The sequence below is a fragment of the Prosopis cineraria genome, unplaced genomic scaffold (genome assembly GCF_029017545.1).
Source record: "Prosopis cineraria cultivar Desert tree isolate PC_DT_omini unplaced genomic scaffold, ASM2901754v1 PC11, whole genome shotgun sequence".
Lineage (NCBI taxonomy): Eukaryota > Viridiplantae > Streptophyta > Magnoliopsida > Fabales > Fabaceae > Prosopis > Prosopis cineraria.
This window is the reverse complement of record NW_026555342.1, coordinates 322,969-348,136: the sequence shown is the minus strand read 5'-3', so window position 1 is coordinate 348,136 and position 25,168 is coordinate 322,969. Positions and strand designations below refer to the sequence as shown.

Here is a 25,168-nt window from a genome sequence, read left to right as displayed (position 1 = left end):
CCACAGTGTGATCACTGCACTACTTCATACGCCTATGGTTAAGTCTAAGTCTGGTCAGCCATATCGCGTAACCCAATAAAAACGACAGTATAAATATTCAAGGCAAAACATACTTTGAGTTAATGTGCTTTTGCTCTAATTTTATTATAGATCTTTATATTTTTTTTAATATTTTAGATCGTTATATTTTTATTTTTGATGTTTTAGGTCCTTATAACATTATTCATGGAGAGACCTAAAACACCAAAAAATAAAAATGTAAAAACTTAAAACATATAAAAAAAAAAGTGTAGGAATTTATAGCAAAATCAAGCAAAGTACAATGATCTAAAGTTATATTTTTCTCATATTCAAAATTTAGTACGTTGAGCAATATACAATTTGAAATACCTAAAATTGTTAAAAATGAAAAACAACAAATGAAAGAAAATAACAAATAAGCAGAGTATCAGAATGATATCATGTCTTAATTCAAAATCTTAAAACTCAAATTTATGGATCTTTTTTTTTGGTATTAGGTGGATCCTTTTTTATATATTATAAATTAGTTATTAATTAAGAATGACTTTATTCAACATATGAAATTCCACTCACACCTTCTCAACCTAACAATCTTTCCCTCAAATATGAGTTTGCAAGCTCCTTATATCAAAGATATGCCACAAACACTAAAGCTTGTTTGAATGGGTAGAGACCATATTTTTTCTCAAAGAAGGGAAGGGAATGCAAAAACTAGTGGAAGGACACCATTTCTTTTTTCAAAACTCCAACTCAAGTTTATGAGTCATTCTCCTTTATTATATATTACTTGCTATATCCAACTTTGCTTGATATATGATTTCTTACATCAGCTCAAGTCTAATCATATTGAACAACTTAACAAATATTCCTTCTGTTCAAAAATGCAAAGAATTTTTTAAAGAGTTGGATATTCAAAAATATAAAGTATTTTAAGTCTTTTAAAGTTTAATCATTACCTTTTTTTCAAAGGTAATCCCTATGGAATAGATTACTTTATATTTTTTTATAATGAAACACCTTATTAAATAGGAATAAATATAGAAAAATAGGATCAGTTTAAAGAGAAGTAATTATTTTATTTGATGGTGAGATTTGATTAAAAATGTTTTACATTTTTTAACGGATGGAGTATAATTTATTTTCATAAACTATCATTAGATATAAAATCAATATAAAATATAAAGTGACAATATATATTGACATTTTTATAATAAATTTATTGATAAAATCTAGAGATGTAATATCATTTTTTTTTGTTATATTATTAAGAATATTTATCCCGATGAGCGATGACCATTACCATGGCTCACCTTATAATTACCACATAAGTTCATCTATAAGTTAATTTGCCTCATATTAATTAGATAATATAATCTATGCTCTCACAAAGATAATATAATCTTTAATGCAAGAAAAATATCTCAATGCAGGTAGAAAAAATATATACATATACGGTATGACATGACCCACCGAAAAAACCAAAGAAAAGAAAATATAATATTGACTTTTAATGACCATAAAACTGGTAGGTCCACGACGTGCTTGACTTGTGAAATAGACGTTAAAAGTCACAGTTCATATGACAAGAAATGAAACAACTTCTAAATGAGCCCTTATGAATTATTAGTGATCAAAGTCTGGTAATAAGCTTATGAAGAGCTTCATGGGTTCATTTAAGAAAAAATAAGAAAATAATAATTTAAAATTTAAATTGCACGTTAAAATCCGAGATACTGTGAAGATTAATGTTCAATTTCAATTTTTTATTTTTTACATGGTTTGAATGTTGGTTTTCCCGGGCCCATTTGTTTCAACTTATTTTATAAAAAAATCACTTTTTTTTTAAAAAGTTTCTTTGTGAGTTTTTATTACTTTGTTTAAACTTTAAAAATAATCAGTATTAAAAAAGTTAATTTCTGATTAATTTAAGGGCACATTTGTTTAAAATTAAAAAATAAGTAATTTTTAGATAGTTTAGAGATTTGGTAAAAAGGGATTAATTTTATAGAGATTTTATAAAAAGTAGACATTATTTTATGTTTAGTTACAATAATAAAATCGGCCAAAAAAAAGTTAAAATAATAAAATGTGATTGTTAGATATTGTTTTTAAATTTTATGATACCCTTTTTTATTTTTATTTTATAAAAATAATTTATTATATTATTTTAAAATTGTATAATAATTTGTATATCCCATATCTTTAAAACATTATCTCTCATCTACTATATTAGATTATTTTCAAAAACTACTCAAAATAACTTCTAAAGATAATCAAAACAGAATAATCTTTTTCCAAAAAAATAAGCGATTTTTCATAAAATAAGTTAAAACAAACAAGACTAAAGAAGTTACTTTGAGTAGCTTCTAAAAACAATCTAGCTAATACGATAAATGAAAAAAAAGTTTTTTAAATAGGCAAAATACATGAGATATTATAAAATTTTAAAATCATCAGATAATAAATCATTTTGATAAAACGTAAATTAAGAAAAATATCATAAAATTTAAAAATAATTAACTGATAATGATTTTTTTATTATAATCAAATGTAAAATAATGTCTACTTTTTATAAAATATATGCAAAATAATTTTTTTTATAAAAACTCTAAACTATTTAAATTTACTTCTTTTTAATTTTAAACAAACGATCCTTTTGTGTCTCTTGACATACTAGCTAGTAAGATGATTTCATTAAAAAGGCATGCACATGCTTATAGGTCTGAACCATAAAAATGGAAGACCGCAACTTCATTTTCGCTGAACTGTTTCATCTGTTGTCCAAGTCAAGGTAAGCAATAAATATACCCCTTAAAGAACATTAGTGAAAAGCTCGTGTGGATACATTGTTGTTTCGTATAGAAAGCATGTTCAAGATTCCACGTCATTTGGAAAATTCAGTGGATGACCATAATTCAGCATTAATTACACCATTTGATTTTATGGTCAATTTAATTTGTGCGTGGAAAAAATGGTATGAAGACAAGATATTTTCGTTGCTTAATTAAAAAGACCAATATATTTTCTTCTACATATCCTAACTTCCTAAGACTTTAAACAGCTTTATAAAAAAAAGGGATTTAAAAATACATTCTTTCATCATCAATATCCATGATATAAAACAAGAACAAATTAACTTAATAATTTAATATTAATTTAGCATTTAGTTTCAATTTGCAATATCATTGGATATATTGAGTCGAAGTCTATCATCTTATTTTACAAGAGGTTAACTTCAATAGTTAATTAGGATAATTTTGCTTGATTCACAAATTAAGATCAATCTTCTAACAATTTTGAAATGTGTGTGTGTGTGTGACCAAAAAATAATTTCCTTACAGCTATCAAGTCAAAATGCACACAGCACTTCAACATGTATAAAATAGCCTCAATATTAAGATTTCATTTGCCTAAACTTTCCTCTCTCTCCTCTAAAAGATCACTTCATGTAGTCCAAAATCAATAGAATTTTGTAGGTTTGTAACGTGGCCAAAGGTTTTGGGCTAATTAAAAGAATATGATAAATGAGATTCAAAGATCTTGAGATAATTAAATGACAATGAAGGGGAAATCATTCCATCCACACTATTATTCTCCAAAATTATCTTTGATACCATTGCTTGTTCTCTGAATTATTGCAATTGAAACTCCTTCTTTCTCTCTTTTTTTTTCATTCGTCATTTACACACACACACATATATTTAAGATCATAATTTTTTATAGTACAATCTATGGCATTCCATGCATCATTTGCATTGCCCCCATCCAAATTTACACGAACAAAACATTCCTTAATAGCCATACCATCCCTCATTACTAACAATACTTCACCACTTATATCAAGAGTAAGGTCATTCATGGTTTTTCAAGTTGTAAAGGTTAAAGTCTAATTTAGGTTTACAAAGAAAATTCACATGAATTTTCAAGCAAATCCTCAAAAGGGGGTTCAAGTGAAAATAATACAATAGGTAGACTTGAAAGGCTCATTTGCATTTAAAAGAATACCAAATCATTTTTTAAAATTATGTGAAGTAATTAAAATTTTCTAGAGATTCCAAGCCAAGTTCTAGAGTCTCTCAATTGAGAAAGAAAATACATCAATTTGTCACAAATTTTCCTAATAGAGGCATTTAAATCATTTTCTATTCTTGATGCAAAAGAAAATTTCAAAACTTGTTAGAAAACAAGCCTTAATATTACAAATCAAGCATAGCAAAACATTGACCACAGAACTTTCTATTAAATATACAATTTAAGCAACATTCTATCATTAGATTACACATTCAGTTTAATAAATTAATAGGGATAGTATTGTTCTTGTACCTTAAACCCAAAAGACTTGGTTGTAGTTTCTTAATTTTGCAGAACTTATTTGTAAATAAGTCTACTAGACAGGACTTATTCATTATTTTCCCTTAATTTAATTAATTTCTCAATCTCTTGTTACAATTAATAAAATTAAATTTTAAGCTCTAACCCTAATGTGGCTATGCAAAGCTAGCAAGTATATCTATATATTACTTACAAAAACATCCCTTTATCATGCAAGCTTCAAGTTCTACACTCAAATTAGCCCTCTTAAGTATCACCCTAGTGAACAAATTAACTAAATCGTGGCCAAACACTTAAAATCACTAAGAGAAGAGTAAATGAATAGTTATACATCATTAATCACAAAGAGAGAGGAGAAAAACTAACATTAATCCATCTAGTAAAGTGTTTAGATACTCATAATCATCCACAAGCCACAAATATACAAAATACTTGAACACATATCAGATTTCAAGAGGAGAGGAGAAGTAACAAAAAAAAGCAAGAGAATGGAGGTCCAAATGCCTTCAAATCTTAAATTTGCTCTAAGCTCTTCTAACTCCAAAACCTTAGCTCACAAAGCTCCCCATGGTGGTTCAAATTAAGTCAGAACAATACCTCCCAAGTCAAAATAGCAGTATATATATACATCAAATACTAACTTTTTCAGCTAATCAAAACATTTTGTTTTTTTGTTAGCATCAAAAGTTGAGAATAACTTTGCAACTTTGGTCACAACTTTGCTCTGTTATGTACATTTCTCTCATTTGGCATGATTGTTCACCTTTACACCTGATTTCTTTATCTTAATACATTCCAAGGCATCCCTTAATGTCTAAAAACGCCCAACACAACATTAAACTAAAATATTAATAAATTAGCTTGAAAATATCAAAATAGAGCCATGGTTTGAATTTAAAAAAAAAACATGTACATTTTCCTAACTTGAGTATTCAAAATATGTACAATTAAATACTCAAGAAAAATGTAATGAAATGGTATGAAATTCTAGATGTTAAAAGCATCATATTATTTTCAAAAGCTGCTCAAAAGTAGCTTCTCAAACTAATTAAAAATCCTTTTTCTAGATTCTTTGATTATTTTCAAAAATTTAAACAAACATCATCAAATTTCTCATAATATAATTTGTTTCAAGGAAGAAGAAATTTTTCATGAAGAAAGTTTAAACAAACGAGCTGCAAACTACGAAGAAAAAAGTAGAAAACAAAAATAACGTGAAGATGTCCCCCAAATAATTAAGCCATCAAGGTCTGAAAATATGAGATTTCACTTATGTATATATATATATATATATATTCATTTATTTATTGATATAACAAATATCAACATCACTCCATCTTACAAGATGTTCCACAAATAAAACAAGGCAAAGGGTTAAAGAAATGTAGTAACTAAAATTTGATTTTAACAATTATTTACCTAGTGGCTCGTGTGTCTAAGATTTCGCCTAAATATAACCTTACTTTTTTCAATGACACCACAATATCTTTCATATCGAGTCGTGCCTCAGGTAAATCAAGGCAACAATGTAAAGCCAAATCAAAAATTGTTGAAATATGTGGTAATATGTTACCAATATGTCTATTGTCTGTAAGCAGCAAATTGCCATCTAAATATCGATGATTGATTGTGGTATTGATTCGCTAACCCAATCTTTTAAACTTAGACCTTGACCAAACATCTCATCTGTTGGCTTCTTCCTTGTAAGTGTTTCCATGAGCAAAATACCAAAACTATATACATCTCCTTTAACAGAAACCGCTCCTTTCGATCCATACTCTGCATGCCAATTTGATTGCTAAGTGTTCATTAATAGAAATAGCAGAATGTAAGCGTAATATATATTCCTTAGTAAAGGATGTTCAAATGTATAAAAAGAACATAAGAAAAGTAATTAAATAAAATATAATAAAATATGATTACTAAATAATCACCTGGTGCCATATAACCAAATGTAGCCAAAGTTTTCGTATAAATCTTTGACTGCCCAAGGCCTAACAATTTGACCATTCCAAAATCACTAAGATGGGCCACCATATCTTCATCTAGCAAAACATTGCTTGGCTTTACATCACAATGAACCACCGATAAAGAAGAACCATAATGAAGATACTCTAGCGCAGATGCTATGTCGATCATTATATTCAATCTTTGCAAGATATCTAAACAATAGTTATGGGAATACAACCATCTGTCAAGACTTCCATTTGGCATAAATTCCATTATTAGAGATTTAAAATCAAGATTTGAACAACTACTAATGATTTTAACAAGATTCCGATGACGTAAATTGCACAAGGTAGCACATTCAACGTCAAAGCTCCTTAATGCTTCTTCCAAATCTAAGTTAAAAACTTTCACAGCAACTGTTTTTCCACTTGAAAGAATTGCTTTGTATACAGATCCAAAACTTCCCTTGCCAAGAAAATTACTCTCATTGAAACTATTTGTTCCTTGCAAAAGTTCATAATAGGATATCCTAGGTGGGTCCAAATTTAGGAAATCCCTGTTGGTCCTTTCACTCATACGATCCTTCTTACACTTGAGAAAAACTATGCAAGAACTAACCAAAACGATTGCCACCATGATAGGCAATACATGTTTAATCAAAAACATCATTTTAGCTGACTTGTGCTTTTTTTCTATTATACATGGATGGACTTGCAGCTCAGGCTTCCCACAAAGATCTTTATTCATAATATAAGATTCCACTGTAAAATTTTGAAATGGCCTACCGTTTGGAATTTCTCCATGCAAGAAATTGAAGGAGAGATTAATGTATTTCAGATAGGCAAGCGATTCTAATGACTTTGGAATCACACCAGACAAATAATTTTGAGAAAGATCTAAGAACTCAAGGCTTATCATGCCACCAAGTGATTTAGGTATAGAACCTTGTAATTTATTATGAGCCAATGATAGGTTTTGCAAGCTTTGTAAGCTTCCCATGGTTACAGCAATGTTTCCTGAAATTTGATTTCTTGACAAGTTCAACAGTGTAATTGATCTCAAGTTGGACACCTCAGGTGGAATTCTCCCACTTAATGCATTGGAGGATAAGTCTACGACCAAGATATCTTTGAGATTCCAAAGAAAGGAGGGAATTTGAGAAGTCAATTTGTTAAAGCTGAAGTTCAACTTCTGCAAAGAAATAAGATTCTCAAGGCACCTTGGAATTGTTCCTGAAAACCTGTTGTTGGCCAGATTCAACACACTCAAACTTTTGACTTGGCAAAGTTCTTCAATGATAGACCCTTGCAATTTGTTGTCACTGAGGTCTAAAAGTTGTAGGCTTTGTAATTTTCTAATTGTAGTAGGAATCAACCCATTCAAATCATTTCCACCCAAATATAATGCCACCAAATTGGTTAAATTCCCAAGTGCACGGGGAATATCACCACTAAATTTATTATCATTTAAATATAATTTATTGAGCTTAGAAGCATTCGCAATGCTTTTTGGAATTTGTCCAGTAAGTTCGTTCCCCTCCATATTAAAAAATTTCAGGTTGGGAAGACCACTTCCTAAATATGATGGGAGAAGGCCAGAGAACATATTCGTTCCAAGGTGCACTCGCACTGCTACTGAGATGTTGAATATATTGGAGGGAATATGTCCACTTAAATGATTCATTGACAATTCTAATTGTTCAAGTTTATCAAGATTGCTTATGTCATTAGGTATAGAACCTGCATGAAAAGAAAAACTGAAATATAATACTTCTACAGATGGATGGACTAGCAAGCAAAAAGAACAACTCACGAGTAATAATTTGTGTTATAGTATATATGAATGCATCACTTGATATTACATAAACTACACATACATGTGTTTTTTTCTTTGGGTAAAAAACTGCACGTACTTGTCTAAAAACTTTCAGGTATATGCAGCATTTGGATTGATAGATTTGCATTTGGATTTGAATTTTAGATTTTAAATATCACATTTAAAATTGATGTATTTAAAATCTTTTATTTGAATAGGGTAAAATATTTCAAAGGAATAAGAGAGATTAATTGAAATTCGAAATAACTGAAGATTGAAAATGACAAACTTACCTTAATCAGCAAGTGCTAATCTCTAGAATTTCTTGTCACTTCATAACATTTTCCTTGCATTTTATTATATTTGGGCACAATTGTATATACATTTTAAAATTCACATCATAGCTTTATATTTTAATAATTTTTGAGCTAATTTCATACTATTTTGGTTTAAGGTTGTGTGCTAGAGTTTGGGATTTAGAAGAGTGGGAAGTTTGCAAAGGATTGAAGTTTTGCGGGCATTTGAAGCTCATTTCCTTGGTTTTGTTTTTCTTCTCCCTTTCCCCTCTTTCAATCTAATATACATTTGAATATTTTGCATCTTTGTAGCTTTTGGATGATTATAAGTAGCTAGACACTTTGTTTTAGGATTATTTTGAACCCCTATAAAAATTAACCCTAATTTCTCCTATCTTTTTTGTGATTAATGATATATAAGTGTTTATTTTGCTCTTCTCTTAGTGTTTCTAACTTCTAAGTGATTGGCCATCATTTATATGTTTACTCATTTGTGTAATACGAGAGAGGTCTAGCTTGAGTATAAAACTTAGATAAAATAGTGCAAGAACTTGAAGTTTGCATGAAGAATGGATGTGTTTATTAGTAAGATAGATATATACTTGCTAACCTTATATAGCCATATTATGGTTGAAACTTAAAAATTGAGTTTTATTAATTGTAATAAGAGATTGAGCAATATATTAATAAAATTAAACACTTGTTCTAGATTTGAATTATAATAAGCAATAGATTTGGATTTGGATTTGATAGATTTCTAAGTCCTAACTTATTCAATTCATTAAATTAGAAGTAGATTTAGAATTATCAGGTGTGTGTGTGAGTGTTGGACAAGGGTATACCTGTGAAGAAGTTGCCACCCATATATAATCCTTTCAAAGAAGTGCAATTAGGCATTGATTTTGGAATGCTTCCCTCCAACTTATTGGAAACAACAGAGAAAATTTCAAGTAAAGGGACTTGATGGCATATATCTTCGGGCAAATTGCCAGATAATTGGTTGATGCCAAGGCTAAACTCTCTCATAGAAGGCGTGTTGAAAAGAGACCGAGGAATTTCACCTATAAAAAGAAAAAAAAAATGCACATATGAATGTGTTCCCTATTATTTCCTTGTTACATATGCTAATATGACTTGGTTGATCCATAACATTTTGGTCCAACTGATTTGACAAACTACAAGCTACTACCACATTTAATTGATTATGAAAATGGGATTCAATTAGAAGATGATGAGTGTGCTAAAATTTATATTTTTATATAAGGAATTATAATATACTCCGGCCATTCCATTCACAATAAGAACATTAGTAACAACTTTATAGATCCAAAAAAAGTTAGTTGAAACCTTAATCCTTTGAAACATTATATATCTTTTTAATTATACTTTTAATAAATATAAGTGCCTTAATAATGACAATTGAAATTACAGTTAATTTTTTTCAAAAGGAATAATAAATAAATTATGGGTATAATTGAAAAATATTATAAAAACTACTCAATGTCTTATATTTTAGACAACCAAACATGGTCTGATAGGAATATTGGGTTCAAATTTTGGGAATAATATAAGACAAGTTTTGCTACCCCTTTTAATTCTTTTTTCTTAGTAATAGGTGTTATATGTTTACGGCAAGCCTTAAAATTTATGCAAACTTTATGTCAATTATGCCTTTTTAATATCAGCCCCTTCTTTTCTTGTGAGTGGAATTTAGTTAAAGGAAAAGATTGATGGATAAGTAGAGTGAGCATACCTGTAAAGGAATTGAACTGTAAAAACAAGTAATTGAGCAACGTTTTATTGCCAATTGACGTTGGGATGGTGCCATTTAAATTATTTCCCTCCAAAGATAAATCCGTTAGAGAAGACATATTGCTGAAAAGAGATGATGGGATTTCACCTGCTTAAAATTAGAAGTGAGCAACCACTAATATAAGATAATAGTTACAAGGCTCTGACATTGATCTATCTTTAAATATCGATATTCTCGTGTTGATCATATATATATATAACTCACTTTTAATTGTAATTAAATTATCGATGTTCTCTTAAAAAAAATTCCAGTTTACCTTTTTTAAATTCATCATCTTTAACACAATTTTCTCTCTCATATATAACATTTACTCTATTCATAAAAAATTACAAAAAGATAAAATTGGAAGAAATTATACTCCCTCCGTTCAAAAATGTAAGGCATTTTTAACTGAATCTCACCCCCAATAAAATAGTTATCTACTTTTCAACTAACCCTATCTTTTCATATTTACCCCTATTAAAAATCCTACAATAAATATAAAGTCATTATCAATAGGAGTACTTTTGAAAAAAAAAGGCAATGATTTACACCTCAAAAGATTAAAAATGCTTTACATTTTTTAACAGAAGGAATATATGATGATCCATCTTTTTGTTTAAAATGACTAATAAAAAGAACCATAAAGTATTATTAGGTGACTTATATATATATATATATATATATATGGGATTAGAGGAGTATCTGATATGGATCCTATGTAGGTAGCTTTGTCTACCATCTTTGTCATGTTTTTTTTTTTTTTTTTACCTTCTCATCAACTGGCTTTAATTGTAGTCCAGTCTTTTTGAGATAATTTATATATATTTTTGGCAATGAGATTTTTTTTTTAATACATAACTTCTTTAAGGATTTTATTCAGTCGAATATTAAATTTATTTGGGAGAATGACAGTTGACAGTTAGATCCTTGATAAAATTTTCTATAAAATAAATTATAAATATCAATTCAAATAGTTACAAACTAAAATTTCTGTTACAATCTAAAAATTATATCTGATATTTGAATACTTATTTATAATTGAAACTCCTGGATTTGTAATTATTTGGATTGATATTTTCAACTTATTTTTAAAAAAAAAAATTGTCAAAGACTTAACTGTTAGTAATTCAGTATTTTGGGACCTAATTGTTATTCTCGCAATTTATTTTCATTTAGCTGGCACCTGTTAGAACTATTAGCTCAGTAAGAAAACTATGAAAGGATTTACGATTTTTTTTTTTTGGGAAGCTTCACTCTTTTCAGGTGATTAATTATCATATTTGCCTCATCCTTATGGCTCTTTATTATATTTCATATTCACTTTAATTTCGGAGTAAACAATCTAGCTGAGAGTTAATTGACACCTAAATCTAGAGGAGTTAAATTTTAGGAACTCGGCTGTAACTAGGTTAATACTACAAGAATTAAATGACTAATTTTTCCTTTGTTTGTATACAAATAGAATTATTAAATTATTACTACTAGAAATCATGACAGATCAAAACATGAAGAAAATGAGCAATGAATATATAATTTAAGACACAACAAACAAATCATAGATATAATTAAAACTCATACCTTCCAAGTTGGCGTGTGAAAGATATAAATATTGAAGGTTTGTCAAATTTCCAATATCGCTTGGTATGATTCCTTTGTTGAATGTGTTTGTGCTTAATTCTAAATCTGCTAAATCTTTGCATTGATGCCAAATAGAGGGCATTTTGCCAGACAATTCATTTTGAGCTAGCCAAAGTACTTCAAGTTTTGGAAGCCCAAGGCACAAATTTTCTGGGAGACTGCCAGTGAAATTATTTTCTAGAAGATTAATGCTTTCAAGCATTGAATTATTAAATATTGAAGATGGTATAGAACCAGAAAACTGATTGGTTGAAAGATCTATCATCCACAACAGTGGAAGACTTCCAATCTCAGTAGGAATGGTTCCTTCAAAAATTAAAAACAAACTAAAATGTGTTAGTATCCATTTTAATAGCATGAACATTGTAAGTTAATTTTAACCTTCATAGTTAGCATATATGCCAGAGAACATTTATATATTGTATCTTTAAGTTAATTCTTTTAATATATATATATATATATATACCCATTCCATTTCAAAATATAGGATACTTTAATTTTAACTACCTTTACAAGGATTCAGAAAATAGTAAAAAAAAAATTTGAATCATTAAATAGGTGGAAAAAAAACATTATTACTACTTTCTAAGATTACCCTCCAATGAAAATTAATCTATTTTAATTACTTTTATTACTTTTTTCTCATATAATATCTCTCTACAATACATTTAATAAGGACATTTATGAAAAGAAAAATATAATACAATCCACTTTCTGCAGAGTGTTTTACAGTTTGAACAAACATTTTAACTGATAGAAAGAAGATGTTCTATATTTTCAACCGGAGGGAGTATATAAGAATTTTGAGTTTCCTAAAAATAAGAAGGAAAAAAAGAAAGATTTAATTTCATCATCCTAAAGGGAATTATATCAAGGTAACCAAATATATTTTCTTCTATATAAAAAACAGATATAGATCTTACAATCTTTTCAAGATACATACCTGAGAGAGCATTATATGACAAATTCAATAGTTCAAGCGAAGATAAGTTGAAAACTGCTTGGGGAATAGGTCCATAAAGTTGGTTAACCGTGAGTAGTAACTGTTTCAAGTGCTCAAGTCTTCCTACCTCAGCTGGAATGGTCCCTTCAATTAAATTCTCACCCCAATCCAAGATTTGTAACCTTGACAAGTTGCATACAGATATTGGAATGAACCCATTAAAACTATTACTGCCAAGACTCAAGAGTTCTAGTGTTGATAAATCTCCAATCTGCGTTGGAACTTTCCCATCAAATTCATTGAAACTTAACTTGAGTAGTTTCAATCTACGTAATTGAACCAACTCGTCTGGTATATGACCATGAAAATTGTTGTTACTAAGATCAAGTTCAACAAGGAATGAGAGATTACCCAACTGTGGAGATACTATGCCTTTAAGACCAATGCCACTAAGATTCAAGGAACGGACTCTTCCATGGCGAGTATTGCAACTAACACCAGCCCAATTACAAGGAGAAGAGGAGATTGACCAATTAGCTAAAAAATTGTATGGATCAGAAGTGATAGAGGATTTAAGAGCAAGTAGTGCAGATTTGTCAGTGGTGATATTGGTTTCACTCCAAGCTAAAGAGGCTATGGAGGAATGGAAAAGGAAGATGAAAATGAAGGAAGTAGGTTTTCTCATTTTTGCATATAAGACTCGTCAAAACTGCAAGTATTAAGCATCCAAGATTGGACACATCATTTTATACTGTTTCAAACCCAAAGCAAGTCAAGGTGTGCGAACACAATATGCCAAATTGAAAAAGGACACCCCTACTGGTTGGAATAAAAAAGTTTATATTAACTCAATTTTATAACCAAATATATTCGTATAATGCACGTTAATTTTTTTACAATCTAAATTTTGTGAAGCAAATATATTTAATTTTAATTACTCAACCATTTTCCTTATAATAGAAACTCAGTTAATCAAACAAATTAAGCACAATCCTTTATTGATGATGTGAAGTTCACTAGTATATTGCAATCTCATTTGAGGTAAGATTCAAGAAATTAAATTGAACAACTCAATCCAACCCTAATTGGTGGCCATTAATCAACCAGCGTCTTAAATTTTCTTTTGTTTCATAATTTATTTTGAGCGAATAATTTTTTTTTAGATTTTCTTTTCAATATTTATTTTTATTATTTACTCCCTTTGAACCACAATATACAAGTTATTGTTAACTAATTTATATTTCTCAAAAAAGTTGGCTAAAATCTTAATTTTCTAAAAGTTTTGAAGGCTTTTCAATCATACCCTTGAGTACAATAAATAAAACATTTTATTTATTCAAAACACACTGATGAATTACTTGAATGAAGTATAATAAATTGATGGTATAATTGAAGAAAAGTATATAAAACTTACCAAATGTTTTATATTTTGAACCAAACAACACTTTTAAAAAATGCCTAGTAATGGAGTGTAATATATCATTGTTGACTCTTTAATAATGTTCATCTATCAGTCTATGGAATTGCAAAGCAGTTCCACATCGATGTTCGCCGCAAGGACATTCATTGTCGGCCAGACCTGAAAGTCACCTTCAACAAGACAAGAAACAACTACAAAATATCAAGGACATTCATTGTATGTGTGTGTGTGTGTGTGTTTTTTTTAATACATAACTCAAAATATGAGTCCGTGACTCATGTATAGACTAAACCAATTTCATTTGGTACAACTTAATTAATATGGTAAGTGGAAATTTATTTGAACTGATTTTTTTAAACAAATTGAGAAATATCTGTGCATAAGAGAATAAGAGAATGCCAAAAAGGAAAAGTAAGAGAATGAGAGAATAAATAACTTTCTTATTATTTTAGTGTGTAGAATATAATTGAAATGCCCTCTATTACTAAGAAAGCTATTACTAAGAAAATAAATATAAAATATAGTAATATGAACAAAAATAACTATGAAAATTGCACCGTAAAAGACGTTAAAGCGAAAGAAGAGAAAGAAATTGTGCCTTCTATAATTTCTTTTGTCATCATTTTTCCATTCACAAAAATATCAAAGTCACACATCATTTGACGAGAAACGGATCTTTGAATTATTGTTTCCTTATGAATTATTTTGGCAACTCATCACTTTTTGAAATTCTTAAAATTGTATTGAACTAAGATATATTTTAGATTTAAACAAAACCTGAATGAAATTTTAGAGATTATGTCTTTAATTTTTCCAAAATATAAAATATGAAAAAAGAATTCATGTTAAAGAAAGAAAAATGACAAAGTGTGAAATTATTTTCTTAAAACAAAAAATCTTTTATTTATTGGCAATTGGTTCTATAAAAATTGCGTGTCATATAATTTAACCTCGGCGGCCCACAAAATTCATTTACTTTAATTTTATTATTTCATTTGTGGTCAAAGTTGGCAGGTGATGGATACCCCTAAAGAATATTAGAAAGAAGCATGTGAGGATACATTTGTCCTTTCACGTGTAGAAAACCTGTTTAGTATAGCTCGGAATTGGAACTGAAAAAGAAACACTTTCATCTAATTTGTCAAAAGAAAAATTCAGATAATGACCATAATTCAGCATTATTTCTCCATTTGATTTGATGGTCAATTTGATTAGTGCGTAGAAAAAATGGGCATGAAGACAAGATATTTTCGTTGCTTAAATCTCGGGACGCAAACTAAGAATTTGAAGACAGAAACTAACAGAAATAAATAATTTGAAACATGATATATTAAAAGAAAAAAGAAAATGACAATTAATGATCACATAAGAACATTAAAGATAATTATAAATCATGAATTATTAAAATTTAACAGAATATGGTCATTACTTACAATTAAAAAAATATAAATATTTAGTTAAGAAATTAATAAAATATACTTGAAATTATTTGTAACGTTAATTAAAAATTTATAAAATTCAATTATAAATATCAATTTTTTGCTATCAATATATAAATAAATTACTTAAAAAATCATAAAAATATACTTGGAATTATTTATAAAGGTAGTTGGCAATTTATGAAAGTTAATTGTGAATGATAAACTAATCACTTGTAATTTTTTCTGTCAATATATAGATAAATTGCTTAAAAAATTTATAAAATATACTTAAAATTATTTGTAATATTATTTGAAATTTATGAGGGTCAATTGTGAATTAAAATTCAATTACTTCTAACTTTTAGCTATCGCTTGGGAAAGCAATAAAAAATACTTGAAAATTTTGTAGCGTTAGTTGAAAATTTATAAAAATCTATTGTAAATATCAAGTCAATTAACAAAAGATAATTTATTATAAATAAGGATCATGATTTGTTATTGAAATTTAAAAAATTCAAGACCTATAATTATCATTATTATTTTTATCGTCCCTAATTGTTATTTTCTTTAAAAAAAGGTAAAGATTAACGTAATGAGTACTTTTTTATAGTAAAATACGCTAACATCTTTATAATTTATCTTTTTATAGTAACTTTTTTTCCATTTTCAAAATCCATGGAAGCCTCTTTTGAAACCAAAAATTACATAATATATACTTGGCTAAAGTATTCCTTCACTCATTTAACTTTGCATAAGATTTTATTTTGATCTCTTAATTTTATAAAATATATTTTCGGTCCTCTAATTTTAATACCGTTAGTTTTATCATAAAAAAATTTATATTAATTTTTAAATATTAATAAAATATTCTCAAATGTTGACATATTAAGTTTAATTTTTATAATAATAATTGACATCAAAAATAATTATTTAAAATTAACAATTTTAGGATTAAAAGACTAAAAAAATATTTCATAAAATATATAAAATTAGAAGATAAAAGTATACTTTAACCTATATACATCCTCTTTATTTTAGATATTCTATTTTCAACCATCGATCTAATATTTAATTTACAGTCAAATCACATGTTGGGACCAAAATACTCCTCATTTACATAACTATAATTTAATATCTGCGGCATTTTTGTTTCTTTCTTTGTAATTTTACACTATATATGTATGTATGTATAGAGAGAGAGTAGGAACTTATATGTAATGACTCAAAATGAGTCCTAACTGATGTATAGACTAAACCCATTTAGATCCAATATATATTCTAAGTGGAAAATTATTTGAACTAAATTAAAATGGAGAAAAACTGATATACTTAGCCTTATATATTTAATATATTTATTTACAATTAAATTAAGACATGTGAATCTTCTCTAAATTATTTATTCTATAATACACTCTTGTTATTAATATTATTAATACATTAAATTTCACTTGTTTAAATTTGATTAGATAAAAGTATATTAAATATATAAGATTTAGTACCTAAGTCACCCATTAAGAAAATCAAAATTAATAAAAAATAAAAATTAGTAAAATTAAAATCAATTTCTTAGGGGGTAAATAGCAATTTTACTCTTAAACGACAAGTCTAAGAGCGTTTAGAATCCTAAACCTTTTTTTTTAATAATTTTTTTTAATTTTGAAAATGATATAATGTAATTCTATCACTAATAAAAGTTAACTTTGATTATTAGTTGATAAAAAAATAAGAAAAAAAAAAGCAAGGAAAATTTTCTCGGTTTTTCCTGTCAGGTCCTATTTGTAATTTTGAGTCTTTTCTCTTACTTTTTGATCAAGTAAAAGTAAACTTTTATTGATGATAGAGATTGTATTGCACCATTTTTAAAAATTAGAAGAATATTGCACGACAATAATTGTGTCTCATATGCTCTCAGACTTATAGTTTAAGGGTCAAGTTATCATTCAACCCATTTTTTAAAACATCTAAACTATTTTATTTATTGGTAATTGAGTCTATAAAGAAGAATTTATACAAAAAAAAAAAAAAAAGCAGATGCTCATATGTCTGTCCCATTAAAAATTGCGTGTTGTATAATTTCATTTGGAGACCGCATTTCATTTTCATTGCACTATTTTCGGTGTTGAAGACAGATATTTTCGGTGCTTAAAAATACCAATATATTTTCTTCTACATATCCTGAGATAATTTGAAGAGCTTTAACTACCCAAAAAAAAAAAGAATTTAAAGGATACAATCTTTCACCATGAATCCATGATATAAAGCAAGCACAAATTAACGTAATAATTTAATATTAATTTAGCATTTAGTAGCAATTTGCGATGTCATTGATACAGTGAATCGAAGTATATCATCTTATTTTGCAAAAGATTAACTTCCATATAGTTAATTAGGGTAATCTTGGTAGTTAAAAAAATTATGAGATTGAAAGCGCGTTCACAAAAATCAACGTCGATGAAAAAGAAAAAAAAACTCAAGGGCCTTAACATCTAGTAATTAACAAAAATAACGGATAAAACTATAAATATTTAATTAAAATAAAATAAATTGTATGGACTTAATTTAAAATTGAGGAAAACTATAAGGATCTACATATTATACTTCACTATGAATTATGAGATAAAGTTTTACATAAATGCAAGAAGCCCATTATTTTTCTCCATGAAAATATAATGATTCTACAATACACTAGAAATAAATAATAGATATTAAAAGCAAAGATTAAACTTCTTCCGTCTTCGTCCCTAAAATATGTAAGTCCATATTACCTATATATATATATATATCTAAATCTTGGGCAGCATATATTGTCCAATGCCCAGCCCAGTCCATAAGTCATTTTTTTTTATTTTTTGGATTGGGCTGGGCAATTTTTGACCTAGCTGAGCTGAACAAAAACGCCAGATGAACAGGCCTAGTTCTTTGCCTTTTGGACAACATCGTCTGGTTTAATTCTTCGGCTAAAGGCCCAAGCAATAGATGAAATGCTTGTTTGACATGTGAGTTAGTTAATTTGTGTAAATTAAAGCTTTGTTTTTTTTTTATTTACAAAATTAACTTTTTGCAATATCTTATTTTTCATCTACATCTAATGACATGGCATTGAAAACATATTACCTGATGGACAAGAAGCGCAAAGTTAAAAACGGTGAGATGCCTTCTATCTACTTAAAAGTAAGTAGTTTGAACCCAAATTTTTTAATCCACAATCACTTCATAGATACCTTTGTTATGTATATGCTTCATTTTATATTGAATTGGGCTATTCTTGTTTGCAAGTTGAGGTAACCATAATTAGAAATTTGTAGTAACATCTTGCATTACATTACCGTTTGATTTTAGGTTATAATTGCATAGCTTTCATATAAAATTCAGAGAACACAACTTCATTAATTAGTCATTTTATCATTTTAAAGGCATCTCTTTTGCACTGCTAATTTTATATTAGAATTTTTCATATTTTGGTCTTTATATTAAGCTGAAGTCTAGGAAATTTTCATTTAGTGAAGGAACAAATTTTAGGCATCAAACTAACACCTCGAATCAATCTAAAAATATGTTTTGATAGCAGTTTCCAACTTTCAAATATACTTTTCTAAAAGAGTACATTTGAAACAAAAAATGAACCGGCACTAAATTAACCTATACCTTACTATTTGGGAAAAAAGGGGGGCTTAAGATTGACCTATACTATATTGAGTCAGTATTTGTTTAATTAAGTGTTTAAGTGACTAATGCATCATCACAAACTGATATATTAAAAAATATCAAGTCTCATTTGTTTATAAACTGATCAGTTTGATTTAAGTTTTTGTATTGTTTCTTTCTTTCTTCTTAAATCGATAGGCAAATACGTAAAATGCTTTGTGAGGGTGGGTTGGTGATTAAAACTGGAGAGTAACTGAGGAACCTAAACTAGCAAGTATTAAATTAACTACAATTCATAATGGTAGTCAAACTCTATAAAGTAATCTAATTATAGTAAACCTGGTCGTCAAATTTTAGAACTAATACAAACATTAATTATAGTTTACATTTGATTTGTATTTTTTTTTATTTGATATGATATTTTCTTTCACTCAAAATTTAGTGAAATCTTCATGCTGATTCTTAATCATGTTTTGATTACCAAATCTTTATGAAAATAGTACTCATTACTTTATTGTCGTCTAATATGATCTATGCATATATCTACAATTGAATTTGAAAATATTTCATTAACCAGAGTGAATCACGAGTCTGAGAAAATCAACACTAGTATGAGTCTATAATTAAGTCTGAGAAAATCAACATATTTTTTAAAATATTAAAAATATAAACTAGTCCACTGGTTCAATAATCAACTTAACGAGCTTGATAATATTAGAATGGATTTAACGTTCTCGTCATAATTCAAATGTACTGTCACTAAATTTGCAATAATAAAAGTTTAAATGCATCATATATGAAATAGCACAAAAAAATTAAACATCATCATTCCATTTCTGGATGTTATTACAATAATAAAAATTGACTTAATAACAATTATTCAAGTAGTTAGTGGTGTAACTCTTAGCGCTTTTGATAAACGAGCCTTTGTTTTTTTCAGTATTACCACCACATCTTCCATATTAATCCGTGCTTCAGGTACATCAAAACAACAATCTAAGGCCAATTCAAGAAGTGATGATATATGTGACAATATGCCGTCAATATTTTGACTATCACTGGGCAGCAAATTGGCATCTACGATATTGATAATTGAATGAGGTGTTGATTTGCAAACCCAATCTTTCAAACACATACCTTCAACAAACATCTCGTTGGTTGGTTTCTTTCTTGTAAGCATTTCCATCAACAAAATACCGTAACTATACACATCTCCTTTAATGGAAGCAATTCCTTTTGATCCATACTCTGTAATATGTCAAGAACTAGAATGGTTCATATTTGTTGGTGATTGAATAATGTAATATTTCACATAGTAAAAATTAAATAGAAATCAAATAATAAATATTATGTTAGTGTAAAAACTACCTGGTGCCATATAGCCTATCGTAGCCAAAGTCTTGGTATAAATTTCCATTTGTCCTTCACCTAACAATTTGGCAATGCCAAAATCACTAAGGTGAGCCACCATATCTTCATCCAACAATACATTGCTTGGTTTTATATCACAATGAACAACTGGTGTAGGAGAACCATGGTGCAGATACTCTAAAGCAGCTGCCACATCAATCATAATATCCAACCTTTGTAGGATGTCTAAATAATAGTTATTAGAGTGTAACCATTTGTCAAGACTCCCATTTGACATGAATTCCATTATTATGGATTTAAATTCACCATTTGAGCAATCACTGATTATCTTAGTGAGATTGCGATGACGTAAATTGCGCAAAGTAGCACATTCAGTGTCAAAACTCCTTGATGTTTCTTCTAGACTTGAGTTAAATACTTTGACAGCAACCATCTTTCCATTTGGCAAAACAGCTCTATAGACTGATCCAAAACTTCCCTTTCCAAGAAGATTACTCTCATTAAACCCATTTGTTCCTCGTAAAAGCTCATAATAGGATATCCTAATTTGTGTCTCAAAATGTATTAAATCCTTGTTGGCTGAATCATTAACATGATCTCTCTTATGCTTTATTATAATAAGGATTATGCATAAAGCAACAAAAATGACAACCACGACAGGCAATGAGCATTCTAACAACAACATAACCTTACTTGAGTTATGTATATTTCCTTTTCTACATGGCCGGACTAGTAGTTGGGACTTTCCACAAAGATCTTTATTCATCATAAACGAATCAAATGTAAAATTTTCAAAAGGCCCACCATTTGGAATTTCCCCTTGCAACAAATTATATGAAAGGTTAATGTATTTTAGATAGACAAGTGACTCCAATGACTTTGGAATCAAACCAGACAAGTGATTTTGAGAGAGATCCAAGAACTCCAAGCTTACCATGCCACCAAGTGATTCAGGAATAGGCCCTTGTAATTTGTTGTGAGCCAAAGATAGGTTTAGCAAAGTTTGCAAGCCACCCATGGTTGTAGGAATGTTTCCTGTAATTTGATTTCTTGACAATTTCAAGACTATAATTGATTTCAAGTTTGATACCTCGGGAGGAATTCTTCCACTCAATGCATTGGAGGATAAGTCTAAGACCAAAATATCTTCAAGACTCCAAAGAGAAATGGGTACATGAGAAATTAATTTGTTTGAGCTAAAATCCAACTTTCGCAAAGAAGTATTTGTGAGGCACCTTGGAATCATTCCTGAAAACATGTTGTTGGCTAGATACAACTCGCTCAAACTTTTGATTTGGCACAATTCGTTTATGATCGGCCCTTGCAATCTGTTGTTACTGAGGCTTAAATGTTGAAGGCTTTGCAATCTGTTAATTGTATTTGGAATCGGCCCATTCAAATCATTCCCATCAAGATATAATGCTATCAGTTTTGTTAGATTTCCGAGTACATTGGGTATAACTCCACTAAATTTATTACCTGGCAAATCTAACATGATGAGCTCAGAAGCATTTGAGATGCTATTTGGAATTTGTCCAATAAATTGATTATGTCCCAACTGCAATTTATTCAGGTTGGGAAGGCCAATTCCAAAATTTGATGGGAGAAAACCAGAGAAGGAATTATTTTCCAGGGAGAGAAATGTCAATGTGGAAATGTTGAATATATGGGAAGGAAAGGGTCCATTGAAATTATTAGATGAGAAATCCAATTCTTCAAGCTTATCAAGATTGCCTATCTCCTTGGGTATAAATCCTAGAAACGAAAAGGTGTTGGATAATTATAAACCCCAAAAAAACTAATGGATGATAGCATTTTTCATAATAAAATATAGAAAAAATTGAAAAAAAAACAGGTGATATGTTTTGTATATAACAAAAATCATGTTTCAAAAATCTGAGTCCAGTTCTCTATATTACAAGAAAAAAAAATCTACATATCTTATTAATTTTGAGTTCTTCCCAATTTTTGATATGCTTATTAGCCCATACATTAAAGTGGGGAATCCAAATTTCATATCCATCTATGAAGTTAGTGACCTCCTAGCTTTTGAGAACAATTAATAAAACGACAAATGAATAGTGTGCAATTCGTGTCTCAAATTTTAATGTCATAATAAAGACACTAATACAAGATCGCACGTCCTTTTTTTTTTTAAGCTTCTTGAAAGTAATGTGGAGAAATTTATGAGTATAATGTTTAAAAAGTTAAATTTTGATTCTTACTATCATTTCGTTTCATATATATCAATGATCAAGTTAGGAGGGGGGGGAAAAAAACACACACACACACACACACAAACTCATATATATATATATATAGAGAGAGAGAGAGAGAAGGGTGAGTATAATATAGAGCATACCTGAAAATGAGTTCATATCCAAAAACAAGGCTAGCAAAGAGGAGCAATTACTTATTGATTTTGGAATGTTTCCTTCTAAATGATTATTAACAACCACAAAGACTTCAAGTGAAGAGAGCGCTTGACATATCTCTTCTGGCAAATTACCATTGAAATGGTTGTTGGAAAGATAAACCTCTATCAAAGAAGGCATGTTGAAAATAGATTGAGGAATTTCACCTGTGAAAAAAACACACAATTTTTGAATTTCTTTACTAATTTAAGATGACCTGATCATTTGCCATATATCTTGCAAATTTGGTGCGTGTTTGTGTGCACACTTGTGGCTTTTTGGTCTATGTAGTATGCATGAATAAACTATAAACTCCCTTTGTCTGTCTGTCTGCCTGTCTCTGTGTGAATGGATTGAATCTTTTTGTACTCTTTTTTTTTTTTTTTACCTTGCATAAGCAACAACTTTTAGCCTTAAGTTACTAGTGATTATGAAAAAAAAAATGATTCTTTTAGAAGATATAAGTGTACTAAAACGTTTATTTCCATTTAAGGACTGAAGGTATTTTCACCAAGAAATTTGGCGATGCTATAGAACTGTGCTTTTCAAATAATAAATGGAATTTTGTTAAAGCATAAAATTGATGGATATGAGTAAATTGAGCATACCTGTAAAGGAGTTGTAATCAAGATATAAATATTCCACCATCGTCTGATTTCCAATTGACATTGGGAGACTGCCATTTAAACTGTTCTCTGATAAATACACTTCTCTTAAAGAAGAACTTCGAAAGAGAGATGATGGAATTTCTCCTGTTTAAAATTTAAAGCGTGATAAAAAAGGATAATTAATGATATTACATACTATTAATAATCCATATGCCTTGCTTATTAAGCCTATATTTTAGGGTAGTCTCTCTTGATAATCCAAATGCCTTTTTTTTTTGTCATGCAATTTTCAAAAGAATCCCTGTACTGTGCAGCTTCTTTTCGTCAATTAAACGTTCTGATTTATTATTGATTATAGAAAAATGATTCTGCAACAAGATAAAAGCGTAAACGTTTTTTTTTTTATTTTGATTTAGGGAATTGAAGTATTCTCAATTAGAAATTTTGGAGATAATATAAAACAAGCTTTGCTTTCACCCATATGGACATATATAATAGAAAAAATTTTATGATAAATCGAAATTACAAGACCTACATATTAATTTTCCCTATATAATATTATATGATGAATAGAATTTTGTTATAGAATAAAATTAATGACTGAGTAGATTGAGCATACCTGTTAAGGAGTTTTGTTCTAGATATAAATATTCCAACAACGTGCAATTGCCGATGGATGATGGAAGTCTACCTTTTAAATTGTTTCTTGTTAAAGACACTACCATTAATGAAGAAATGTTGAAGAGAGACGATGGAATTTCACCTATTGAAAATTAAAAATGAGAAAAAGCATAATTAATATTATAATGACAATAATCCTAACCATGCTAAATTAAATTTTGTTGAATTTAATAATTATCTGGATTAGAATTAATTAATTAATGGGAATATATATTTAATTTTATTTTAAGCAATTATTTTTCTTTTAATTTTAATGTTAAACCTAGAATAAAATGAGTCTCATTTTTATATAAAATTAGAGAATCAAAAGAATATTTCAGCCAAAAATTACACATTGAAAAAAAAAATTATAAGATGGGTAAATAAGCGTACCTGTAAAGGAGTTGTAACTTAAATCTAATCTTTCAAGCAACGCCCAGTACCAATTGATATTGGGATATTACCTTGTAGATTGTTTCGACCTAAATTTATTTCTCTCAATGAAGAAATATTGAAAAGAGACAAGGGAATTTCACCTGTTTAAAATTTAAAATAAGTGCAAAAAAAAATGTTACTTTCCATTAAAGCTTTATAAGGCTAAGGCTCTGAAATTCCAACATGATGTTAATTAAATTGATCATGGCGTGTCTGGGAAGAGAAAAAGTGAGATAGAATTACATAATGGAGCAAGAAAATCTTTAAGGAACCATATAAATTGACCCAATCTTTTGAGTGTTAAAATATACATGTGTGTGTTTGGATGTATGTCTACGTGCTTCCTCCAATCACTTAATATAGGCAAACTAACTAATTAATATTGTACTTACCATTAAGAAATG

General features: G+C 28.5%; 2 protein-coding genes across 2 annotated transcripts in view; one reads left to right on the top strand and one right to left on the bottom strand.

Annotated features, from left to right (window-relative positions):
- The window catches only part of LOC129285434 (beta-ureidopropionase), a 34,887-nt gene that overhangs the window by 7,069 nt on the left and 2,650 nt on the right, over positions 1-25,168 (top strand).
- LOC129285433 (receptor kinase-like protein Xa21) lies at positions 20,079-24,865 on the bottom strand (the record flags this gene model as incomplete). Its single annotated transcript, XM_054921145.1, is given in 6 exon segments — positions 20,079-20,524; positions 20,645-22,402; positions 23,010-23,228; positions 23,670-23,813; positions 24,289-24,432; positions 24,723-24,865. Coding segments are annotated over 5 exon segments (2,595 nt in total). The 3' UTR covers positions 20,079-20,156.